At 43.2% G+C, this 25485-nt stretch overlaps 1 protein-coding gene across 15 annotated transcripts in view; it reads right to left on the bottom strand.

Annotated features, from left to right (window-relative positions):
• Positions 1-25485, bottom strand: part of Nhsl1 (NHS-like 1) — a 216228-nt gene that overhangs the window by 37024 nt on the left and 153719 nt on the right. For all 15 annotated transcript variants that reach the window (XM_030245007.1, XM_030245006.1, XM_006512686.4 and 12 more), the window contains exon 2: positions 23798-23950. Coding sequence is in view for 10 of the 15 variants with exons in the window: in XM_006512686.4 (XP_006512749.1) it covers positions 23798-23950 (153 nt within the window). In the remaining 5 variants the exon portion in view is untranslated. The remainder of the gene's footprint in view (positions 1-23797; positions 23951-25485) is intronic.

Raw genomic sequence — 25485 nt, 5'->3', positions numbered from 1 at the left:
TGGAGTGGATAGAGGAAGTTTCTAATTCAGAACCGTAAATCAGAATTAAAAACAACAGCAACAACAACAACAAAACCATGTCATGACAATAGTCATGGCGGTCTCTGAAAATGTCAAGGTAGTGAGTGGAAAGTGAACATAGTGAGACAGCTAAGTAACAGGGTCAGTCAGCTATGGGCTGGCAGTCACTCATACCACATCTGAAGAGCAATCTTCAAGTGTCTGAAACTTCTGAGAACCAAACAATTTTTGAAATTTCATTTACCATGTATGTATAAATGAAACTTCACTCATGCGGATTAGCCCCATAGACGGAGAAATATTTTAACAATTCCCCAACAGTTATCACTGTCTCTAAGATAAATACAAATGATGTATATCCCCATTCTGCTGAGATTATGTTATAGGAAACATGAAGAGTGGTTTCCAAATGGGATTCTCTGAAGATTACTGGGATCCTTAAATATTGGATTTGATTTTCTTTTCAATACCTACCTCGTGGGAAAATTAAAAGCAGTAAGACTCAATTCAATAGTTTTACATACCATATTTTAGTAATTTAAAAATTACTTAATTTTTGCAACTAAATTCACTTTCCTATAGCCCTAGAAATAAGCTGTTCCAACCCTCTCTGTAACACTGAGACTTCTAAGGGCTAGAACAAACCTTGCAAGATAAACCACTATAACTCATTACCACCTATGCTAATAACGGATGCAATACAGACTTTCAGAAGCTTGACAAATAAGTGAAAATAAAGATAGAAGCCAAAGCCTTTAAACGAAACTCTCTTGTTCACAATCTTCTAACTATGTGAAGAGTGGGAATGGTGGCACACACCTGCAATCCCAGCACTCAGAGGGCGGAAGCGAGAACAAATGCTCAAGGCCAGCCTGGGCTAACACAGATAAGTCATGCCAAAAAAAAAAAAAAGAGGAGGAGGAAGGAGGAGGAGAAAGGAGGAGGAGGAAAAGAAGGAGGAGAAAGAGGAAGGAGGAGGAAGAGGAAGAAGAGGAGAAGGAGGAGGAGAAGAAGGAGAAGGAGAAGGAGAAGGAGAAGAAGAAGAAGAAGAAGAAGAAGAAGAAGAAGAAGAAGAAGAAGAAGAAGAAGAAGAAGAAGAGCAGGAGGAGGAGGAGGAGGAGGAGGAGGAGGAGGGGAAGAAGGGAAAGAGGAAGAGGAGAAGGAAGGGGGAGGAGGAAGAGGAGAAAGAGGAGAAGAAGGAGGAATGAGGAGGAAGAGGAAAAAGAAAGAAAAAGAAGAAGAGAGGGAGGAGGGAGGTTAGGGGGAGGAGGGGGAGAGGGGGAAGAGGAGAAAGAGGAGGAGAAAGAGGAAGAAGAAGGGGAGGAAGAGGAGAAAGAAAGGAAGAAAACTTTAATTTTTGTTTTATGTATTGATAATATTTGAAACATAATTTTTTTTTCTTTAGGAAGTATGGACTCTTGGACTAGCCCATTTCAAAGGGTGATATTACTTCCTATTCTTTGGAGAAATGGCTAATAATATTAAACACAGCCAAAATGATTGGCACACGTTAAATCTTAAAAGCTCAAATCCTTCAGAGCAGCCACCCGTTCATGAAAAATCATGAAAGGTTAATGAGTCTGAGTTCTGTACTTCCAGTGTGTGGCACCTGTGATCTCCCAGTGTGTGGTACCTGTGATCTCCCAGTGTGTGGCACCTGTGATCTCCCAGTGTGTGGCACCTGTGATCTTCCAGTGTGTGGCACCTGTGATCTTCCAGTGTGTGGCACCTGTGATCTTCCAGTGTGTGGTACCTGTGATCTCCCAGTGTGAGGCACCTGTGATCTCCCAGTGTGTGGTACCTGTGATCTCCCAGTGTGTGGCACCTGTGATCTCCCAGTGTGAGGCACCTGTGATCTCCCAGTGTGTGGCACCTGTGATCTCCCAGTGTGTGGTACCTGTGATCTCCCAGTGTGTGGTACCTGTGATCTCCCAGTGGGAATGACAGCGCATGCTTTTCCTATCGTGACATTCCCAGCAGAAAAATGCAAACATTAAGGTCTAACAAACACTCACAGAACAAAGGCGACAGGGACTGCACCTGAGACTAACAGAGAGAGCATGAGCTTAGGAATTGGCAGGTGACCTTTTTTTTCCTCTTACCCAATTTCTAAAATGAAGTAAAGTGACAAAATTCCACTATCACTTTTTCCAACCCTAGGGGACATTTAGGGGAGTCTCCTTTACCAGCTTGCAGTAGATCTTGGCTTTGAAAACCAGGGCTTTGTTCATTAAAATGAGGTGTACTGAGTGCAGGAGACGAGAGTCGAGCAAAGCACCATGAATAGACAAAGAAAGGCTCTTCCACCGCAATAGTGAGAGGCAAGCTCACTGCAACATAATTGACAGTCAGGTTACACCAGCAACTACAAGACAGAAACCAGATCCTAAGTGGAACAGCAGGCCCACGTTCAGCACAGGCTCTTGAACTAGAAATGAAGGTAAAAGCTGAGCTATTGTTCCCGAAGGACTGCCTGGATAAGGATCACTGCTCGTTGAGGCCTCTGCTTCCCCAACTATGGAATTTCCCTCCTTTCCTTTCACAAAGGAAAATAAGTTCTTCAGCATAAGGAACAAGCGTAAGTATTTCCAGGGAGCCACATTTTTAGCAGGGAAGAGTAAGGTCAAAACAGGATAGCCGCCAGGCGGTGGTGGTGCACGCCTTTAATCCCAGAACTTGGGAGGCAGAGGCAGGCGGATTTCTGAGTTCAAGGCCAGCCTGGTCTACAGAGTGAGTTCCAGGACAGCCAGGGCTATACAGAGAAACCCTGTCTTGAAAAAGAAAACAAAAACAAGACAGCCATCTGTGAATTTAACTTAGAAGTGGCGACAGAATCTACTTGCAAGGAGGACGGTGACAACCTGAGATCGGACCCCTGGCGTTAAGTATAAAAAGCGCACAACGAAAAGCGCACACACCTAAAATTCTAGTACTAAGGAAGCCCACAGGAGGGTCCCCAGTGCTCGCTGGTCGCCTACTCTAGCCAGTCCGTGAGCTCCAGCTTCAGTGGAAGTCTGTCTCAAAATAGAAGGAGAGAGAGAGAGAGAGAGAGAGAGAGAGAGAGAGAGAGAGATAGAGAGAGCTGCATTTCTATTCCCTGAACACACATGAATGCACTACTGACCAAGCATGCATGTTTAGCATCAAGTTCAGTCAGAGATCCCTTGGTAGAGGAAGATACCTGGCATTCTCCTCTGGCCTCCATATGTACGTACACAGTGCACACACACACACCCCACATAAAATTTGACAAATAATCTGTTACAGTTAAGTTTTCAAGAGCTATTCCCAAAGTCCATTTTCCCCTGGGCACTCTTGTGGAATTCCTTCTTTCTGAGGTTACTGCGTCTAAATTTACTTGAGCAGTCACTATGAACTTGGATATATACAGCAGCTACAAACAGTCCCAGATTCTCAGTGGCTTAACAACAATTTCAAACTCTCAGAGGCAGAGAGTAGTTACACTCCCTTCATACGGACAAGGCTAGCTATAGGTCTGGTCTGCATGTCCTTTTAAAGTCAAGGCAGACGGAGGTCCACCTCACTGGGTGCTTGGAGTGAGAATCGCACATTGGCTCTTCTGCGCAGAAGTTAGAGCAGTTCTATCCACTCCAGTGTTAGATTAAACAAGCCAGACAACTAGATATAGCTTCAAGGATGACGGGAAATGTAGTCCTACCTCTGGCAGAACGACTCAGAAGGTTCTACCCAATGGAAAAATGGCTCTGAGTCTAGTCTCCAGACTCTTGTTACTTCCTCTCTCAGCATTAGTATTCCAATCCTTCTAATGGAAGCAGAGCCTTCTGACAAGCAAGTTGCAACTTCAGTTAAAACCAACCCTCCTGTTTCTGTAAAGGGTGACTGATGGTTATTAAGTCTAAGCATCAGGGCAGTCAAACAGCTGCTTGGTACCCAGACAGATTTCCCACATAGCTCACTATATGTGATATCTCGAGAGTAGCATGTGGATCTCTTAGGAACTCAGATTCCAAGCTGTCCAAGTGCTTTCCAGTCCTCTGTCTACTTGGGCACTGTGCTCGACTCTGGGGTACAGGAACTTCCACACAGCCTCCATAAGCAGGTATGCAAAACAATACCCACCTCACATACCCACTGCTGTTAGAATTCACACATAACCATAACTAGTCGGATTCATTGCTCAAAGTCAGGAAGTAACTGCATAACTAGATTTGCTTAGCTGTAAAGTTATTAACATTCTGTTTTTTTTTTAAAACCCATTTTAGCTACATTTTTACCAAAACATTACAAAGCTGTGAGCAGCTCTTTCCCTAAGAATGCAAGGCACTCTTAGTGGGGTCCTTTCACTGTCAGTGGCTGGGACCTAACAACCTTCAGACCAAAACAAAATCAGTCAAACTAATTTAAGTCCCAGATTTATAAAAAGATTAAAAGTCTAATTAATTTTACTTGACACAAAGCTTCATGATTAAAAGTGTTTTGTTTTGTTTTGTTTCTCTCTAGAAGAGTATCAGCCAGGTACTCAGCAAATACATTGTAATTTATCACAGCAAAGAAAAAGACAGAGGCTTTCTGGTCTAAAAGTATGATTCATATGTTGAACTGTGTCCACTCAAGAACTACAGAGATGTCTTCAGCCCAGTTGCCCATATCCTTCCTTAGAAACGAAATCCTTCCACATAGATACAGGTCGAGATGAAGTTGTTAAGAGTAGGGTGCAGTGAGTATGACTCACGTTCTTACAGGAAGAGATAACAGGAAGGCCCTCTGAAGACATGAGGGCAAACAGCCACAAGAGGCTAGAGGCAAGAGTTTAGAGCTAACAAGGGCCACCAGAAGCTGGAAGAGGCAAAGACAGTTTCCCAGGGAAGATGGAGGGAACGTGCCTTTATCATCAATAGTTTAGTTTTGAACTTTCCAGCTCTAGACCTATGAGATAAAACTTTTTTTTTCTGTTACTTTAAGCTACCCAGTTTTATAATACAGTGCTATGCCAGCCCTGAAGTATTAACATAGGATAGGCCAGGGGATCTAAGACAAGGAAGATATTAACAGAGATCTTCCCAGAAGTCTGTGTTGGGAGGTAACTCCAGTCCAACAAACGAAAAGACACTTGGATAAGATCAGGGTACAACAAGTACCTACTTGTCTACTCAATAACTGAAACCCTGGGAAGGAATATCTGCTTATCTGAAGAATCCATCTCCAGGTCCTTCGGATAGGAAAGGAAAGATGGGACAACTCACAGAAGTCACAACAGTCACGACCACGTATCAGTTATACCCACTTTGGGGACTTCCGGTGTCACTGCTCTAAGAGATTGGGAGTAGAATGCTCACACATGAAAAGTTAGAGAGGCAAAAATGTAGCACGCTGTGCTGCGCGTGGTGGAACCACCATTAGAACCCAGGCATTCTGGCCTCAGAGCTCATCTTCGCTCCTGGGAGTAATATAATGCATGACTGACTGTGTTGCTTAGGATGGGAGCAACACTATGGTTAAAATGCTCCCACCAAAGTCATGCTGCAACTTAACTGTCATGTGATGGCCCCGGGGCAGGCAACTGGAAGAGATGCATGGGTGCTTTATGCATGAGGGCTTCACTCTCCTAGATTAACGCCATTCATGGTGCTGGAGAGAAATCACAGTAGCAGGTACTTCCCTACTCTCTCTGTCTCTCTGCCTCTGTCTCTGTCTCTGCCTCTCTCTCTCTGTCTCTCTCTCTGTCTCTCTGTCTCTCTCTGCTTTTGGATCACTTACCCTACCAAGAAGCCTCTTATCAGAACTTGGATTTCCCAACCTTCAGAATCACAAGCAAAATGTCATCTGCCCCTTTGAGGCTGACCTCCAATCCTCAGTCGTACAAAGTCTTCTCTCTTGACTATACATAAACGCACACACACACACACACACACACACACACACACACACGCATCTACCACTTCATTCCCTCTGTGTTGTCGTAAATTCATCAGTATTCCAGTGGTGACTATGTACCCTCAGGACTTGTAGGACTCGTTTCTCACGACCGGTGCCTTCTATTCTCAGGTCACTGTAATCATCTCTGTGTTCATTAATATACATTTTCCCTTCCCTTCTAGGCTTTAGGGTCTTTAAGCACAGAAGCCACACCTCATGCATTCATAGGTCCTACTGTGCCTCACATGGCACAAAATCTCAAACTATGCCCTTTTGAAAGAAGGATAAGTAAAAGTTTACGGACACACAGGAGAAACTATTGCCAAAGAAGCAAATCGTAGCTGCAGGAGTCACCAGCCCCCAGGACAGTTTTCTCTCCCCTTAGGTGTGATTACTTCAGGGCTCAGTATCCCTCCTCCAAGTACCTATTAATTCAGCAAATAGATCTTAAGCATCTACTACCCCCCAAGCACTGTCACGTGCAGAGGAGACTTCCACAGTAAACAGAAAAGACCCTCGTCCACAGAGCCTATGCTATGACATGCGCACAGACAACAAGTAAAAACTGTAAATGATTATAATAAGGTCCTAAGTAGAAAAACCAGTAAGGCAGAAAAGGGAAGAGGGGCTGATGGGGTGACGGTATATAGAAAGTACAGGCTTCGGGAAATGTGACATCCGAGGAAGGAAGTGGGCTTCTACTTCCTGGAGAAAGAACTGGAGGTGAACGTGGTTACGACTTAGGGACGAGGAGCAAGAGGAGGGAGGTTAGCCTTGGCAGGACAGAGGAACAGATGGTGCAGGGCCCTGTGAGTTACCATCAGAAGGCTGCCTTCTAACCCCAGACACAGGAGTAGCCTCTGGTAGCTCAGAACAGAGAGGTAGCGTGACTGTGCCATCTCCACCTCATCCCCACCAGCTCCAGCCTTAAAGCACTGGGATGCTTTCAGACTATGCAGATACACGAAGTCCAAATCAACCGCGGGAAGAGTCTGAATGGAAAGAAGCCACCAGTGAGACCAGGAACAGCAGCTGGCATTTACCACCAGTGTCTATACCTTGTAAGTGACTTCTTTGTCATATAATCTGTGAGCTGAGACTGCAAGGTGGTGGTGGTGGTGGCGGCAACAGCTATGTCAACATTCTATAATGTTGACTGTGGAGAGCTACAATATTATCTTGGGCTATTTCTGGTGCTCCAATTAGCCGTATCACCCACCTCTACATGGAACCTAAGAGCCTAATGCCACAATTCAGTACATCTTTTTGGAATGGGCAAAGAGTACTCTAACTTCTGCCAACCCAAAGGCTAAGAATGTCAGATAGCATCTGAGGCATGAAGAGATTTCCCCAATTTGCATCACTCACCTACCAATGTATTGGAGGGAGGGGACCAAGTCTTGGCATATTGTTACCTCCTTCCAGCCTAGCAAGGCTGGCTGTGCCCATCCACCTGCTGTGCTGCTCCTTTGATGTGCCACTACCTGCCTGAGGCTGAACCGGTTCTCTTCCAAGATTTTCCGGAGTTAGCACCGAACTGTTATCTTCGCAAGTTCCCACTAAAAGGCTGATCTGTCTACTTCAAAAGAACTTTACTTGGCTAGAAATGGGCCTCCCCTCTTCTTTATAAAGCATGTTTACTGACATTAAAATTGAACCTTGATCAGACTGACTGTCTTGGTTTCATCTTTCTCTCTCGCCGCCTAGCTCCCTCTTCTCTTCCAGATTCCAAGATGCTTTCTCAGAACAGAACCCAGGCATGTGAACCGCTGACCGAACACAACAGCATATAACTTTTTTTGTTCTGTTATTATAAAAATTTCATGAAGGGCTGGCCAGATGGCTCAGTGGGTAAAGGTGCTCACCTCTCAACAGTACAAGCCTGGCAACCAGAGTCTTAATCCTCACACCACATTTAAAGGTAGCAAATGAGAACCGACTCCAGGAGATTGTCTTCTGCCTTCTCTATGCATGTAGGACACATGCCCCTGCCCCACAACAGTAATCATAATTAATTTAATTTTTAAAACTCCCATGGCACTGTTACCACATTGAAGCATGGCATTTGTACCCAGGCCATGGTCATTTGGACTGGCTACAGAATAAATTCTCTTACTCTTTTAAGGTAAGAGCTGTACTTGTCTGTGTTTACAAATCCCATGAAAGAAGGTCTGCTACATATTAAAATTTTTTTCTTAGAGTCTGGAGAGATGGCTCCACGGTTAAGAGCAGTGGCTACTCTCCCAGAGACCCAAATTTGATTCCAAGAACCCATATGGCAGCTCACAACCATCTGAGACTCCAGCTCTGGGGGAGCTGATGCCCTCTTCAGGCCTCCTCGGGCACCAGGTATGCATGTGGTGTACAAGATATACACGCAGCAGGACATCCAGGCCCACGCAATAAAATAAGTTTAAAACATTTCAAAAGGTTAATGTTTCCTGAAGTTCTGACAATGATTTGGGAATGGCCTGAAAACAAGCTGTTAACTTCAATAGCGAGCAGATGCCGTGGACTTCAGCCTGAAGGTGCAGCTCAGTAGTAGAGCACTTGTGTATTCACAGAGCATAGGTTCAATCTTTAGCCTGAAATAAAAACCTATAACCTCCCTCACCCAAGATGCTGAGTGCTCTAGGGAAGAGGAAGAGACAGAAACTGGATGCACGTTGAGAATAAAAGGGGACTGTTTTCCTATTCTCCAAGAAGATAATACAGTAATATAAGTAGGTGGCTCTAAAACAATACCCTACCCCACCCCCACCCCCACCCCCAAAAAGTTACTGGCTCACTAAACTGTGTGAGAAGACAGTTGGATAATGAAAGAATAATTTGTGATCAAAAAGCCGAAAGGACCCAGTAAGTTTTCTACCTTGTCAGCTGTCAGGACGGGGGAGAAGCGACAGCACAGAGGAGTCTGTATTCCTTGGGAAAGGTGGGAGGTGCTGGGGTCAGAGCAGAATCGCGGATGTCTCAGCAGCACAGGGCTCTGACATGCCATATTTTAACATCTGACTATGGTTTATCTTGAATAGTATTAAATCTTTTGGAATCCTCTTACTAGAACTCAAGGTCACAAGACTTTGGGAAGACTCCAGTTCTGTCGTTAATTATAAGGATGGTGGCCATAATGTGCTGCTCAGTGAAGTGCCCTACCAGAAGGCAGCTAAAACACTCATTGTTTTCAGATGGCTGATTTTTAAAGCCAATACACCTGACATTAAAAACAAAAAAGAAAACCAGAAAGTCCTTTGCTGTCATTACTTGATTTGTGTTTAAAATAATTGTGTGTGAATTAAAGGAAAAGTGCGTATTTGACCTGTTTCCTCTATCAGGAAAACTCAGGTGCAACACTTCTAATAATCCACATTCCCATAGTTCTATCCCAGTTATTCTTCATTATATTAAGAGCAGCAGGGTCTAGGGCCAGAGAGCTAGCACATCTTCATCTCGGTCCAGGGATCTAAGAATCAGGCATTTAGGTCTAGAATACAATCAATTCCAGCCCAATACTGTACCAGGTATGGTTGGCTAATAGAACTTAGTTTTCCACTTGTAAAGCACATAGGAGAAACTGATTGTACTTAAACATTATGCTTTGTAAGTATGCAAAAATGTTTCCTTAGTGAAAATCAACCCAAAATACAGTTTTTAATTTGACCTGTCCTTTCATTAATTTATTGGGCTTGACAAGATTGGAAAAGAAAGAAATCAAACTGATTTCACATACCACTTACGGATAACGAATTTGCTAAAATATATTTGAATTTTCCAAACATTCCTTAAAGCAGTTAATGTCAATTTATTTAAATTGTCTTCAAGCACCAACAAACTTGAAGATAATTAAAAGCCCACGGAATTGCCAACACTTTTCATGTGACTCACTCATTTAGTTAATTTAATATAAATCTTGTCCAAAGGTATTTTTCTAGATAACATGACAGAAACTTTAAATGCTAAGGATTGAAATAAACATATCCTTGTGGCTTACTGCTGGGCTAATGGTCAGTCTTTCCCTTACTCTCAAGTGCGAGTTGGTGTGCAATTATATAGGGACACTTAGCAATGGCATCAAAGCACATTTCTGCACTCCAAGTATTCAAATCAGAGCTATCTTGCAATACATGTATAGTCAACACAGAGACTAGTCCCTCATCAATCATCACTCCAGCGATACTCAACAACCAAAGCAACAGAAAAGAACAAAGAGGGAAAAAGGTATGGCTTTGGGGAAGGACTTGTGGCCCAGCCTTCCCAGAGTTCTAAAAGTGCCTAATCCGGATACATACGAAGATGAGACAGAGTAAGATCTGCTTCATTTTGGGTGAAGAAAAGTCAGGCCAATCTGAGAGAAGGATACTCTGGCCCAAGTGTCAAGCAAGGTAGGAGGAGACTCCTGACAGGAATGAATCTGACATTATCTAAAGAGGGAAGTAGAGAGTTCCCCAGAGCTCTCTGGTTCTGGAGAAAAGCGGGGCAAGGCAAGTCATACATGGGGGTCAGCGATTGGGCTGACAGGTTCGCTCTCTCTCTCTCTCTCTCTCTCTGTGAGAGAGAGAGAGAGAGAGAGAGAGAGGGAGGGAGGCAGGGAGGGAGAGAGAGAGAGAGAGAGAGAGAGAGAGAGGATATGTATATGTAGGTTCACGTGCACACAGAGGTTGAATGTTGAAAAGTATCTTCCTCAATCCCTTCTCCATCTTAAAATATTCAGGCATAAAATCTTCCACTAAACCAACCTGGCCAGACTGGCCAACTGCTAAGGCCCAGGGTCCTTCTGTCTCTGTCTCCCCAACACTGGGATCACAGCCATGCACCCTAGTCCAACTTTCTACCTGTGTACTTGGGTCATCGTTTTCGTATGACAGGCCACCTCTACCACCACTTGACCCATGTCTTAGTAAACCTCTGAAGGTTCTTCTACACCCGAGGCCATGTTAACTGAAGGGAAAACAGAGTAAACAGTCTGAGACACAAGTCAGAGAGACAAGAAAGTCCAGTTTCTCAAGTCACTTCTGCAGGGTGGTGGGTTTTATTCCAACCTTCAAGGTACTTGCAACTCAGCCGTTTAAGTAAGATCACCTAACTTGGTTAGTTCCCCTGACTAAGGTGCCTCTGTAGCCCCAGGAGGGCTCACTAAGACATTGTCAGCTCTGCTCCCAAAGCTCCTCAGGTCAAGGTCAGAGTTCAAGAACTTTCATTTCTAACAAGCCCCCAGGTGATGTTCAGGCTACTAGCCCATGGCCACGTATGAGAACATGGCTCAGAGGCAGGTAACTGTGTACATAATTAAAGGTGGCTGGTGTGGTGACACTTAGGTGAGGACAAAAACAAAAAACAAAAAACAAAGGTCTTCTCTATTTGGGGGGGGGGGGTATGAAGCAGGGACCCCCCAAAGAGAACAATAGAATTTTTACAGCTGGAGACATACTATGTGTGTACTTCAGTGTAAGAAATTATTTTAGGGCTGGTGAGATGGCTCAGTGGGTAAGAGCACCCGACTGCTCTTCCAAAGGTCCAAAGTTCAAATCCCAGCAACCACATGGTGGCTCACAACCACCCGTAATGAGATCTGATGCCCTCTTCTGGAGTGTCTGAAGACAGCTACAGTGTACTTACATATAATAAATAAATAAACCTTAAAAAAAAAAAAAAAAAAAAAAGAAATTATTTTAAGGGGGAAGGGTAGCGAGATTGCCTGTGCATAAAATACACACGCGCACACAGAATTTTTAAAGGTCCCAAAAGGAGAGAGATGAGCTTACATCATCATTCAGTAATTTAGCAAGAAGACAGGACAAAGATGAATTAGGCTGACAAGCTACAGGTCAGTATGGGAAGACGAACGTTGTATCTCATATTTACTTTTATCTGTTCTGTTTCAAAAAAATTGTTAAGATGTCCTTTAAATGTGTGATAGTCTTGACCTGAATTTGAATATCCCAGTTCAACTCCAAACTCAGGGGCAGCTTCCTGAAGGCTATTACCATGCCTTACCTGGAAACTGTTCACCCCTGTTTCCCTATCTACAAACTTTGAACACAGAGCTTAATGGAGCAACAATGAGTCAGATTATATGACTCTTAAGTTTCGATTTCTCCAGTGGCTTCCCGTGTTCTAAATGGAAATGTCAAAGTCTTCCTAAGATGTCTAAGCCCTAAGTGAACTCGCTCAGTTGTAGGTATGTAGCAAGTACTGAGCAAGTTATAAAGATTTCCTGTATTCTCCTGGTAGTGAACCCTTAAAAGGATAGCAGATGGAACTAGAGGTGCCCACCCCATTGTTTATTACACATTATCCTTGGTCAGACTTTCTACCCTAGTTTACCCCAGGCATATGGCCTGTGTGTCTAGTTGGTAGTCTGTAGATCATCAGTGTCTCAGGACACTGTACACTTCAGGGGTAGGAGGAGGATCAATATGGAATTTAATAACCTTCCAGTAAGTTGGCCCTTTCAAAGCTTATAGTTGTAGAAGAGCAGAGCAAGAATAGGTGGGATGGGGTAATGAGACTCCGTGCTTGGTCAGGTCATCTACCAAGAGGAATGGAGTCTCAGAATTTCAGTTAGACTGTTATGGTTTGTAAGTGAAATGTCCCCCAGAGACATATATTAAAGGACTAGTCCCCAGACAAGGCTCTGAAGTGGTGCTTTTGGAAAATGACAGGCTCATAGGGGCTCTGCCTTAACCAAAGGAGGATAATCCATTGATGGGTTCATCATTGAATGGACTATTTTGGTGGTAGAAATTGTGAAATATGGGGTCTGACTGGACTCCTCCAGGAAACTAGAGATAACCTTCTGGAGGGTACAGTTTGTTTCCTAGCCTCTTTCTTTCTCCCTGTTTCTCTCAACTGTGAGGTGAGCAGCCTACTCCAAATGCCCTGTCACCAAAATGCTCTGGCTTACGATTGGCCTAGGGGAAAAAATGCAGTTATCCAACCAAGACCTGAGCCCTCTGAAATGCTGGGCTAAAATAAATCTTCTCCTTCCTAAGTCCTCTACATCATGCAATTTGTCACAGTGATAAAAAACCACACACCAACCACCCAGGAGCTAAGATTAAACAGCTGGCTGCATCATGGGTAAATCCCAGAAGCCTCTGGCTAGCCAGATCAGACAGGTGTCCAAGGGAAAACCACGCTTCCAGAGAAAACATCAGTCAAGTTTAAGAGAAGAATAAGGCTGAGAAAGAGAGAATGACAGACTGCCACACTTGTTTTCCATAGCTCTTTCTGCTACGGGAAACAAGCTAAAACATATTTCTACTTAATTCCATACAACTTTTCATTTCAATTTATACAGTGTATTCAACAAAATACAGCTTGCTGGTCATCATTCAACAGTCAAATGAAAGTCAACTTGCTGACTCCTGTGTTAGCACACACTGTTTATCCTGTGTGCTGGGACCAAGGTCACCCTCCCTGACATTAACCACCACAGGCAACTTCAGGAACACAAGTAATTTTATACACATGCATACTTATATATGTATGTATGTATGTATGTGTGTATGTATGTATGTATGCATACACAAATATCCTTATGCAATTTTAAATTCAGATATATGAGAAAATACATGGCAGTAAAGCTTTAGAAAGCTTTAAAGCCATTTTATTAATATCTCCCTATAGAGTTAATGAGGCAGGCAAGGGACTTTAGTAAGAAAATACCAATACCTAAGCCACTAGATTAATTCTCCGCATTTTTTTAAAAACACACCATCATGAGCATTACTATTAAAATGTCATTTACCATTGCAGAAAGCCAAATTTTACAGCCTCTTCTCATTGCATCTCCAAATTAATTTAACAAGGCTTCCAGAATGGAATCTGGTTGAAATGAGGGTGGAAAGCTTCTGGCTGGCACCCAAGATGAGTGTGAGGGAGTGTGTGAAAGCCAGGAGTCCTAGCCAAGCACAGCCAGAAAAACCACAGTGAAGGAGATCTCCTTTCACATTCATTTCACGTTTGAATCAGGACAGCTATCTCAGTGGCTGAGGACCATCGGCAGAGGACTCAATATCAAGTAGCCCACAGGGATTCTCTGCCAATCCCAGACACTGGGGCTGTATGGGGAGCCGGGGCAGACCTTATCTAGGGACCTTCAATGTAGCATTTTTCTGCCACACTGACTGAAGCAAAGGAGCCACTCAGGTTTCTTTATCAGGAGTAAAGGCAGAACTGCTGAGACAGCAGACTGGCTGTGGACAAAAACAAAACAAAAAGCCTTTGTTTAGACAATCCATGGTGCTTTGTTCAGACCCGGATCATCTGAAGGTCCATCTTTTGTATGTTAGTAACCATCAAAAATGGGGGAAGGGAGCCCTCTTTACTACTGAAAGCAATGATGGCTTACATTCCCCTACAACTGACTTCTCTCTCACAGGCTGCACCAAGGAAAGCACCCGTCAGGGTCACTGTGTATGAAGTAGTCACTACGAGACATCAAGTCCAACGGGAGGCATTAAGCAGCGTAGTTTGTCCACAATTTCCACTCTGTTAGCCCCATATCTCTGACTTTGCTCCTCTCTATTTTTTTTTAATAAGGGATTTAAGCCCTTATTTCAAGTCAAACATTTTTCCCTAAAGATAAAAATTCTGTGTTTAATGAGTGCCAAACACTAAAAAAGAGAAGTGGCTTCAATTGCATCATTGTGACTTTTAAAAAGTCAACCTAACTCAAAGTATACGCACCAAACACAGATTAGCAGCTGAAGTCATCTTTCTCACCAAACGGCTAATTAATACAGTGGAGCCATATTTCCACCAAGCCTCCAGCACCTCTCTTTTAAGGGAACCACATGGTATTTGATTCCACTACAAGCCACTGTTCTCCAATTCCCTAGGAAGACACAGGTCACACCACTGGAGCTGTACATTGTTCCCAAATCTACTGCCTTTCAACTGCTTCTTTCAAAGGTTACCAATGGCTTCCAAGTAACCCATCCAACAGCCTCAAACTCTTCCTGCCCAGGAGCACCAGGATGGCCATCCCCCAACACCCTTCCCCCACCCCATCCCATGGCTTCCTCCTTCCACAGTTGCTCTCTTGCACCTTTTATGGCTGCAGCCCTTTAAAAATATAAAATAATTTATGTTTGCAGGATTACCTGAAATCCACCCCCCAGTCTCCTTCATTTCACTCTTGCTACCACAACCTTCTAGTTGTTGGCTCTGACTCTGCGCCCTGAAGTTTCAGATGACCTGGGCTTCCACAGATGGAAGAGTATTTCTAGTCTTATATGCCGGACTGTGGGCCGAGGATACCCAGGACAAAGTCCTGTTACTAAAGTTCTTGGTTTAGGGGGTGAATACACGTGGAAGCATAATTATGTTTAAAGCTGTTTGCTGTTCTGTGGGAATGTGTGGAAGGGCAGAGAAGATTTGGATACCCATGGGACTATCAAGGAGGTGCAGTGGGAAGTGGCCAGGTAAGAGGTCATGGATCGGAAGGGCAAAGATTGGATTGGAAGGCACAGTTGGGGGTGGGGGCAAACTAGCATTCTAGTTCAAGAACCTTGTCAAACTTCCCCATAAAAATGGTAAGGTAGGGGGAGTGGGTGGGGGAGTGGGTGGGGGACTTTTGGGATAGCATTGGAAATGTAAATGAAATAAATATCCAATAAAAAAAAAAGAAAGAAAAAAATGGTAAGGTAAAGACATACAAGAGGACAAACAGGTGATTTCGTGCAGTGACATAGACAGCAGGGGTCACTTCACACGGGTTGTGGTATTAAAGGTCTGAACAAGAGCTAGAAGAGAATTTCAAACGAAGCAGAGAAATGATTAAGCTTATGTTTCAAAGCCTAAGCCCAAGGGTAGGGTGAGGCTCAGAAACGCCACCCTCAACTTCGTACCAGTTATTCCTACCGTCTTATCGCTCCGCCTGGTTTAAGCTGCTGGAAGAAAACAAGTTATTCATCTTTGGCTCTATTACAGTATTCAGCCCGGTGACTCACTTGCAATACTTGGCCTAGAAAAGAAATTTATGAGAACAGAAGCTTGATTTTAGACAATTTGTCGGGACTTAGGCGCAGCAGTTGGTATGTCTCTGTGACAATAAGCTGCACATTTATCACACTTACAGAGTCAAGCCCATCAGAATTTTGGAGCTTGGGGAAAAAAAAACCACCAGAGATATAAGCTATAAGCTATTTTCCGGAAGCCAAGAACAACAGTGAGATATGATTCCCGAGACGGCCTTGCTGTGCACTAACAACTCTGAGATCAGAACCTTAGTCTTCCATCTCAGTGTCTGGATTTATTGACCACAGAGCAAGGCCTTAATCCACTGCTGCTGTGCTTGAGTTAGATAGAAGAGCTGTTTTTCAACCCTGTGCTCTCTGGGGGTTTTGTGACTTGATATTTTATGGCCACCTCTGCCCTAATCTTTATACCCATTTTTGTTTAAACTAGAAAAATGGAGGACCCTGATATAGCTGTCTTGTGTGAGGCTATGCCAGTGCCTGGCAAATACAGAAGTGGATGCTCACAGTCATTTATTGGATGGAACACAGGGCCCCCAATGGAGGAGCTGAAGGATTCTGCAACCCTATAGGTGGAACAACAATACGAACTAACCAGTACCCCCAGAGCTTGTGTCTCTAGCTGTTTATGTAGTAGAGGATGGCCAAGTCGGCCATCATTGGGAAGAGAGGCCCCTTGGTCTTGCAAACTTTATATGCCCCAGTACAGGGGAACGCCAGGGCCAAGAAACGGGAGTGAGTGGTAGGGGAGCCGGGGTGGGGGTGGGGTTGGGGGGGAGGGTATAGGGGACTTTCGGGATAGCCTTTGAAGTGTAAATGATGAAAATAATAAAAAGAAAGAAAAGAAAAGAAGAGAAAAGAAAAGAAAAGAAAAGAAAAGAAAAAAAAAGAAAAGAAAAGAAAAGAAAAGAAAAGAAAAGAAAAGAAAAGAAAAGAAAAGAAAAATGAAAGCCAGGCATGGTATTTTGTGCTTAAAATCCCAGTACTTGGGAAGCCGAGGCAGGATGCTCACTATATTTTGAGATTAGCCTGAACTGCACAGTGAGTTCACAACCAGGCTATCCTGTAAAGACCCTATCACAACAAAACAAAACCACCTAGAACACGATTTTGAACAATTTGTAAATAAATTACTTGCTCGTAGAATTTAACATGTTTCTTCTTTAGCTAGCAATACTCTCTGCCTTTCTTTTTTTTTTTTAAATCTCAGTGTTCTTCAGGAAGTTACTTCAGAGGCTAGGCAGAGTACCAAGTGTAAGTGATAAATCATTTACCTATTACTTCCAAACCTTTATAATTTTCCCTTGTAACCTATTCTTCATATAAGTCTTTCGCAGTATTAGAGCCTAATATAACCTTAGAAACAAGCACCAAGTGGCATTAAGATGCACCAGTCACACCTGACACCACACAGTGCGGTCTTTGTACCTCTTGCACTCATTTGAATGCTAATGAAATCTGGGTGAGTGAAAAGAAGATTCCAGAACAACTGTGAAGCTATCTTGGGCAACAATGAGCTCATCGGAATCTCCTAAATGAATTGCCTCAAGAAACCAAACTTGCCTTGGACACTAACCTCCCAGGTGAGCCCTGTCCCTGTGAACTCTCAGGAACTTGACAGCAGCTCTTCAAGTCTCCTCAGTATGCCCAGGGGACTGAGATCACAATAGGCCTGCAGAGTAGACATCCCTCACCTTCTCGGGGCTTTGGTTTGTCTGTCCACAGTGAGAGGGCTGACCACGGGATCGACGGGCACCTACCAGATCTCTACTGCAGGTGTTATTCAGAGGCTGATGGAAAATGGGGAGGACATGAACCACAACAACATGACAACAGCTGTCAATGTCAACTTACATCTCTCCTCTTCCTCCTCCCTCAGTGCATGATGGGAGTAAAGCGTTCCCATTTCAGAAAAGAGCCTATGTTCTACTCACTTATATCTGTGTATCACTACACGAAATTCAAATGCACCCCTCCTTCCACAAACACCTCTTCTGCAATAAGGGGCAGGTATTTTGAGATTCCTGTTACAGGGTCTCCAGGACAAGAATCTATTGCCTAAGACACAAAATATATCTGTAAGGTCTCAGAGACCCAAGTGCCCAAAGAAGACGGATGCAACAGTCGGTCCATTGCATCAGATCTCAAAGAAAAGACTGGATTCAGAAACCTGGCTGAATCTCCTCAGAAACCTGATCCACAGAAAGCTATCCTACACTGGACTTTGAACATATACTTCTCTCTAAGCGTCTGAGACAAGTAGTCTCTTTATAGCATCATAGATCCCAGCTCTGTCCTTTCACATGCAATGAACCTATTTCTGACTTTAAAAGAGCATGGGCCAAATTGAATACTCTTCCCTGTGCACTTCCGAATCTAGAGCCATGGAGCAAGATGACCTGCTAAAATGCATTTCTCGGCAAGGAACTTTGACTACAAGAACATTCCCGATACCAACAGCAGATGCTCTGTGAACTAATTCAGGCAGCAGTGTACACAGATACAGTGACTAAACGGTCTGTTAAACATACTGTGAGAAACTGTATTTATATCTCCCAAGTTGAGCTTTTGGGAAACTTGAACATGATGCCTTTATTTCAGTCTTTAATATGCTCATTATTGTCAAATGAAGTCTGAAAGCTGTAGAGAAACAAACAAGGACCCTCTCTTGGAGTCAGTCCCTGGCTTCTAATTCCCCCTTCCGACTCAATTGAGATTCTTTCTAGAAAGCTAAAGGCCGTGTAGATAAAACGTGGTTATCAAGAGGGTATCTTTCATCAAAGCTGTCTCCAGTAAAGTCACAAAGGTTCATGTACTTACTGAGTTCTTAGTTAGGGGTTCTATTGTTGTGCAGAGACACCATAACCAAGGCAACTCTTATAAAAGCAACAATTTAATTGGAGCTCGATTATAGATTTAGAGGTTCAGTCCATTATAATCGTGACAGGAAGCAAGGCAGTGTCCAGGTAGCCATGGTGCTGGAGGAGGAGCTAAGAGTTCTACATCTTGATCTGCAGACAGTCAGGAGAAGTCTGGCTTCCAGGAAGCTAAGAGAAGGGTCTCAAAGCCCACTCCCACAGTGACACACTCCCTCCAACAAGGCCACACCTCCTAATAGTGCCACTCCCTGGGCCAAGTATATACATTCAAACCACTGCAGGAGATAAAAGGGGTGAAATCTTCTGGGAGTTCAGTACAGTGCTAAGAGAATTCTTCATAGATAATAGAATCTATCTTCAAACCTCTCCATTCTCTGTAACAACAAGGGGCTGGAAAGACGGTCCCATGGTTCCAGGACCCATATAATTACTTAAGCCCATCCATAACTCCAGCTCCAGGGAATTTAACACCCTATCTTGGCCTCTATAGGCACCAAGGTGGCATGTGATCCACAGACATACATGTAGTTAAAACACTGGTACATATAAAAATAAGAAAATCTTAAAAAAAAAAAAAAAGAAGAAGAAGAAATCCAAGAAACAAGCCACACAAACATCAAAACACTATTTTCAAATCTAGATAGCATATTCTTCAATCGTAATCGAAATCACTAAGTAGCAAGTGAACAAAACCAACATTTGCTCTAAAACTGTGTCCACTCTGTTTTATCAAGCTGTCTAGAGACTGACAATGAATATAAATAATCTTTGCTACATTTTGACCACTGAAACTGCACAAGGGATCCAGTTGTGTCATGTGCCATGTTAGACATCTGGAAAGACCAGCCTCTCTGTAGTGTGGAAGTGAAGGACCAGATAGGAGACTGATGAAGAACTGGAGAACCTCCTGGTACTTTCATTTTCAAGATTTCCCTCTGAACCTGCCCCACCTCACCTACAAAGCTCACTGAGTAGTCAGAACACCAAAATGAGCCCCTTAAACTGGAGAGCAGGTCACTCTAAAACTCCAAAACAAGATGCTGTCTAAATAAAGATGTGAACAGACAAGCAAGCAAACAAGTAAGTACAAAACTGATGCTCAAATAACTATCAATTGTATCAATCACCTGCTTTTGGACATTAACTTAAACCTAACTTCTGCATAGCACACTTTCTTATAAATGTGTGCCTTCCTCAGTCACTGAACTGACCACTAAGCTCTTCCAGGTTCCTTTAAGAAGTATACTTTTGGTGTTTATTAGTACTCACTGTACCGCTGCCATTTGCACTTTGTAATCCTTAACACTAGGCATGCCCAGCTTCCTCTCTTACAGAGAGGGACAACATAATTCATAAGAGTACTTGAGTGAGCCAGACATGGTGGCGCACGCCTTTAATCCCAGCACTCGGGAGGCAGAGGCAGGCGGATTTCTGAGTTCAAGGCCAGCCTGGTCTACAAAGTGAGCTCCAGGACAGCCAGGACTATACAGAGAAACCCTGTATCGAAAAAACAAAAAACCAAAAAACCAAAAAAACAAAACAAAACAAAAAAAGAGTACTTGAGTGATAACAAGACAGCCCTCACATGTTTAGCAAAAATGAAGTGTTAGAACGTCTTTAAAATTAAAGACAAGGTTGCAGAGATGTTAGAGGGAGAAGGAAATAGATTATACACTACAGAGAATTATACTTTTCTATATTTTTGAGCAAAAAAAAAAATGTTCTGGGAGAATTAACTTAAACTGATAGCTCATACAAGGCCAAGTTTCCACAGTATACATACATGGAGATACTCAGTGAGTCCATACTGTGTGCCCACGCTCTGATGTCCTCATTTCCACAGTAGGCATATGCGGAGATACTCAGTGTGTCCATACTGTGTGCCCACGCTCTGATACCCTCACTAGTGTTTCCCCGCTACTCTGAACCTTCACTGGTGTGGAGACAATGGACACCCTCCTTTTGTTTCTCTCAGTTTGCTAGGGTGATGCGGGGGAAGAGGGGCGGGGGAAGAGGGGCACAAGGTTCTGAGTGGATCAAAAGTGAGCAGAAGTAAATACAGAACAGAAAAGAACTGGGTTGCTCCTTATCATTTCATCCAACCAGCCATGGTTCACAAAGCCATATTTAAAACCTCGGGGGGGGGGGGGGGGGGAGCTTAAAATCCAGACTTTAAAAGACGTAGTCCAAGAACTTTCCAAGGTTATAAATTTTGTGAATAGAACATCTCTCTTATGAAACCGTTGTGGGCTTTTAAAAAAAAAAAAAAAAAAAAAAAAGAACCAAACAGGGCTGGTGAGATAGCTCAGTGGTTAAGAGCACTGACTGCTCTTCCAGAGGTCATGAGTTCAAATCCCAGCAACCACAAGGCGGCTCACAACCATGAGAAATAAATAAAGAATCTATGGGCCGAAGCAAGCAGGGACCCGGAGCAAGAGGGAGAAAGGGAAGGGGGTTAAAGAAAAAAACAAACAAACAAAAAACTAACTGGAATTATCTTTTTATAGTAAAATTTCAAGTTTTGGCAATACTTGGGGTGATGGTTTCTCCTGTGTGGTACTGAAAAACCCATAGACAGATGCTCAGTTCTCTAAGGGAAGGAAAGCCCTGACGTGGAACTTGAAAATACATGAACTTGAGAATGAGGCATAGTTTCCTGGAGAGTAATCAAAAAGCTGGCGGGCCTGAGTATTCAGACTCAAGCATACCATGGCAGCAAAACTCTCTGCAAGCCAGCCCATGCAGTGCTCGGCTGCTCAGGAGCTGGGCAGAGCAATCTGGGCAAATCACTGCCTCAAGGATTTGTCCTGGGAGCCCTGCCACGGTCTCATTAATTATCTGGCGGAGGAACGTAAGCTATATAAAGTAGAGATTCTGCCTGCTGAAACTGACTAAAGATGAACCACTGGGGCCTGGAGGATTCTCCACTGCAGTTGGATTTAAGTACTCTGAGCAATCAGTATCATGAAGGTGATTAAGCTCAAAGTATAACTCCAAGGCCATGCAAACGAGCAAAACTGATGCTGTTCTCATTTAAGCTTGTAGTCATGTAAGTTACTCTGGCTTAATGAAAAAAAGAACCTGGCAATGCCCTAAGTTTTAGAGTCTAAAACAAGATACTCTAAGACATGAGAAAAGCTATGCATTAGGAAAATTAAGGGGAAAAGAAAGTGGGCCAGAAGGTTCAGCGGGGAAAGGGGCTTGCCACTAAACCTAAGGACCTGAGTTTGAGCTCCAGGGCCCATATGGGGAAAGGGAAGAATTGCTTCTATAAGTTAGTGGGCTGCCCTCTGACCAACACACATTTGCCATGGCACATATATGTACATAGACAGACAGACAGACATATAACAGATAGATAGATCGATAGATCGATAGATAGATAGATAGATAGATAGATAGTCAAATGATCTATCATATAGATGTAAAAATAACTCAAGGAAAAAAAAGCAATAATTTTATGACAAATCTACTGCTTGTCTGCCAGTCTCTGAGCAAAAATTATCTGATTTTTTTTTCCATTCCCAAAGAGCAGTTTTGGGCATATCTCTTGAGTATTTTTTGTGGTGTGATTTGTACTACAGAGTACAAATTCCAGGATAGTCAGGATTTTGCCTTCATATTCTACACTTGTTTCAGAACAATAGATTCCCAATAAATAGTTATTAAAGTCAGTTTAATAGAGTGATGAGTTCCACAGCCCAAGGGGAGCCAAGTTTAAGTCCTGGTTGTTACAACTAACTTTGGGTTGACAGACAGGTTTACCTTTGTGAATTATTGCTTTGTCTAGGTGCAAAGTGAACACTAGAATAACTATGAAGATTAAACGAAATGAGACATTCAGTGAGATGAAACTAGTTCTTAGCATTGTAATAACCAGTGGTTCTCAACCTGTGCATCATGACCGTGGATAAATACACATTTCGGATGGTCTTAGGAACTGAGACAGGGCGCAGTAGCAAAATTACCGTTATGAAGTAGCAATGAAAATCAAGTTATAGTTGGGGGTTCTGACCTGAGAACATTGAAAGTATGTATTTCCTGATGGTCCTGACCCACAGGTTGAGAACATTTAATAGACATGCATTGGTATCATTGTGTTAAAACATTAACGAACAAATCACTTAGCAAATGGCTGACACTTAGGTAATTCTTATAAAGTCAATGACAGAACTGTTCAAGATTCAAATTTACTACAACTGGGTAATAGAAATCTGGTGTTCAGATTCATTAAATTTCAAGTTAACCACAAATACTTCTTTGATTTATTTATGTCCCAAATGTCACATGACAAAAGAGAGAAATCTGATAGGAATCTGTGGGTTAAGAACTTTGGTGTGTTGGTTTATTACAAAGTCTCTCCAAGTCTTCCCAAGTGAACCTTGTCCTTCAGAAGAATCTCCCAGCCTCCCACTTTATTGTCTTTGCAAAGATGAAAACCTTTCACTACTCATTTGCTGTTTTCAACATCAACAGTTTGCTAAAGTTGTAAAATCTCCGTAGAAACGCGTGCCTCTCGTACTTCCCAGCAGCCACTGCCAACAGAGTCTATGGTCAGAAGAGCCCTGCTGGGCATTATCCAATTCTGGTGCCTTATTTAGCATCAAGTCAACGTTTACATATAGAAGCACCCCCTGCCCCACCTTCTAACAGTGACCAAACTGAACAAACCATTTAAAAGTGCCAGCTTGAGCAAATTTGCTTTCAATACCTACAACAGCTTTAAAAGGCAGTGGCAAGATCCCATGTCAGCACAAGTTTATTTGGACTGGATTAATACTGGTGGTTGGAACGCATGGAGGGGATTCTAAGCGTCACCGGGTTCTTTGAAGGCGGACGTGCAAGCCAGTTAAAAAGGCAGGGTCTTACAAGGACCCGAAGCTTCTTGGCATATGTAACGTCGTATTTATGGAGACACTCAGTGTCCACACCTCTTCATTTACAGCGATTAAACTGATGCTGTCAGTTCCTACCACTATCAATTCCCGTCCAGCAAGCCCAGAGAGAAGGCTGTCTTACCCCTCAGCACTGATTTGAGGTTGAGCTTGGCTTGGCGGTGCAGGTCCTCAACACAGGGGGGTCTTGTGGCGGGAAGGAACACATTCTCTTGCTGATGCCATGGTGCCGTGTAGTGGACAGTCCATCGACTCTCCTCGTCCAAGTTGGAAACCGCTACAGAGAAAAAGAACAGATTCACGTGTCAGTTGTTGACTCTGAATTTGTGACATTAAGGTAAGGTCTCAGCTACCAAGCATGGCAGCTAATGCCTTTAATCCCCACCATTGCGAGGCTGGGGCACGAGGATTGCTAAAAGTTTGACACCAGCCTGAGTTCCATACTGGGTTCCAGGCCAGCCTGGAATACACTGAGAGAGACCCTGTTTCAAAAACAACAAGAGAAAGACAAGGCTGTGGTGTTTAACACACCACTGGGCAAGAATCTGCCAAGAACAAAGGAGCAACCTCTAGTGAGACTCCATCTCAGGCCTCAGGGGTTTATCCACTGAGCTACATCTGTAGAGAAAAAGCGAGAACTATCCAACCACCACACAATATGTTCATAGCATGTTTGCTCAGCTTCCTGCACCCCAAAATCATAGTTCCTCTTCCAGTTCTTGTTTTAGAAGAACAATGGACAAACTTGACAGAGACCTCTCATTCCTCTTTATCCACACACAACAAACTCAAATTTACCAACTGTACAAGAACGAAACAAACTCCCCCGCCACAAGGTTGGAATCAAATATTTCTCTATCAAATAACTTTAAAAAACACCATTGTTACAAGTGTAAATAAAAACTTTAAAACCTAGTACGTTCTGTTCGAACGCCATCTGTGCTATACAATTCTCTCATTTATGCTCTTATGGGATACTTCCGTATTAAATGTTTTTTAAATGTTTAATGCAGTTGACTTTAACACAAACCAATTTACTTGAAAATTTTCAACGCAAAACAGTCCAAAACCTTGCTGGGGCGGAAACTCACAGAGACACTGAACCTAAGATGAATTTCTGAGATAATTTTCTTACATTCCACTGGGGCTTGGGATCTCTTTGTTCTGTATTTCCCATTAACACTGACTATCCTGGGGTATGAGTGGCTGCCCAGAAGCTGGCAGCACCCAAATGCATTCATCAGCAGCATTTCAATACTTTCTATGTATCTGCCACATGCTTATTACGCACAGGAGAGACTAGACTTAAGGAAAAGCAAGCCTTTGAACTGGGCATGTACCAGGGTGGCAAACCTAACTCAAGCAGAGCCCGGAAATGCTATGACTATGAGTCAGAAGTACGTCTACCCTGACTGCTCTGCAACAGACAGTTGCCCAGAACGGCAGAGTGTAGACCTGGGAACTAGATGATGAAACGCAATCTCAAAAGAACATGAAAAGAAAAATAAGTGAACTAATGACTCTGTTTGAACATACTTAAAATTAACTAAACACACCCTATAATGCAGTAATAAGACGACTACTGTAGAGCCCAAGTAGACTAAGGTGGCTCATAAAGTAACGTAATAAATAAAGCAAGGCTGTGGCCCAGACAATGAATTCTTAAGGAGCCTCCAGAACAATTTCCATGGAAGAGCAGTGCCTTCTTTAGACTGACCGCCATACACCTAAAACCCACCCTACCAACAATTTTTCCTGCAGTTACCACATGTTAAAGGCCTATAGATCTAAAAAGACGGGAGCTACCTTCTC

This window comes from Mus musculus, chromosome 10 (assembly GCF_000001635.26).
Source record: "Mus musculus strain C57BL/6J chromosome 10, GRCm38.p6 C57BL/6J".
In the NCBI taxonomy this organism is placed as follows: Eukaryota; Metazoa; Chordata; class Mammalia; order Rodentia; family Muridae; genus Mus; species Mus musculus.
The sequence above is the reverse complement of the archived record's forward strand: the minus strand, read 5'-3'. Positions and strand labels throughout refer to the sequence as shown.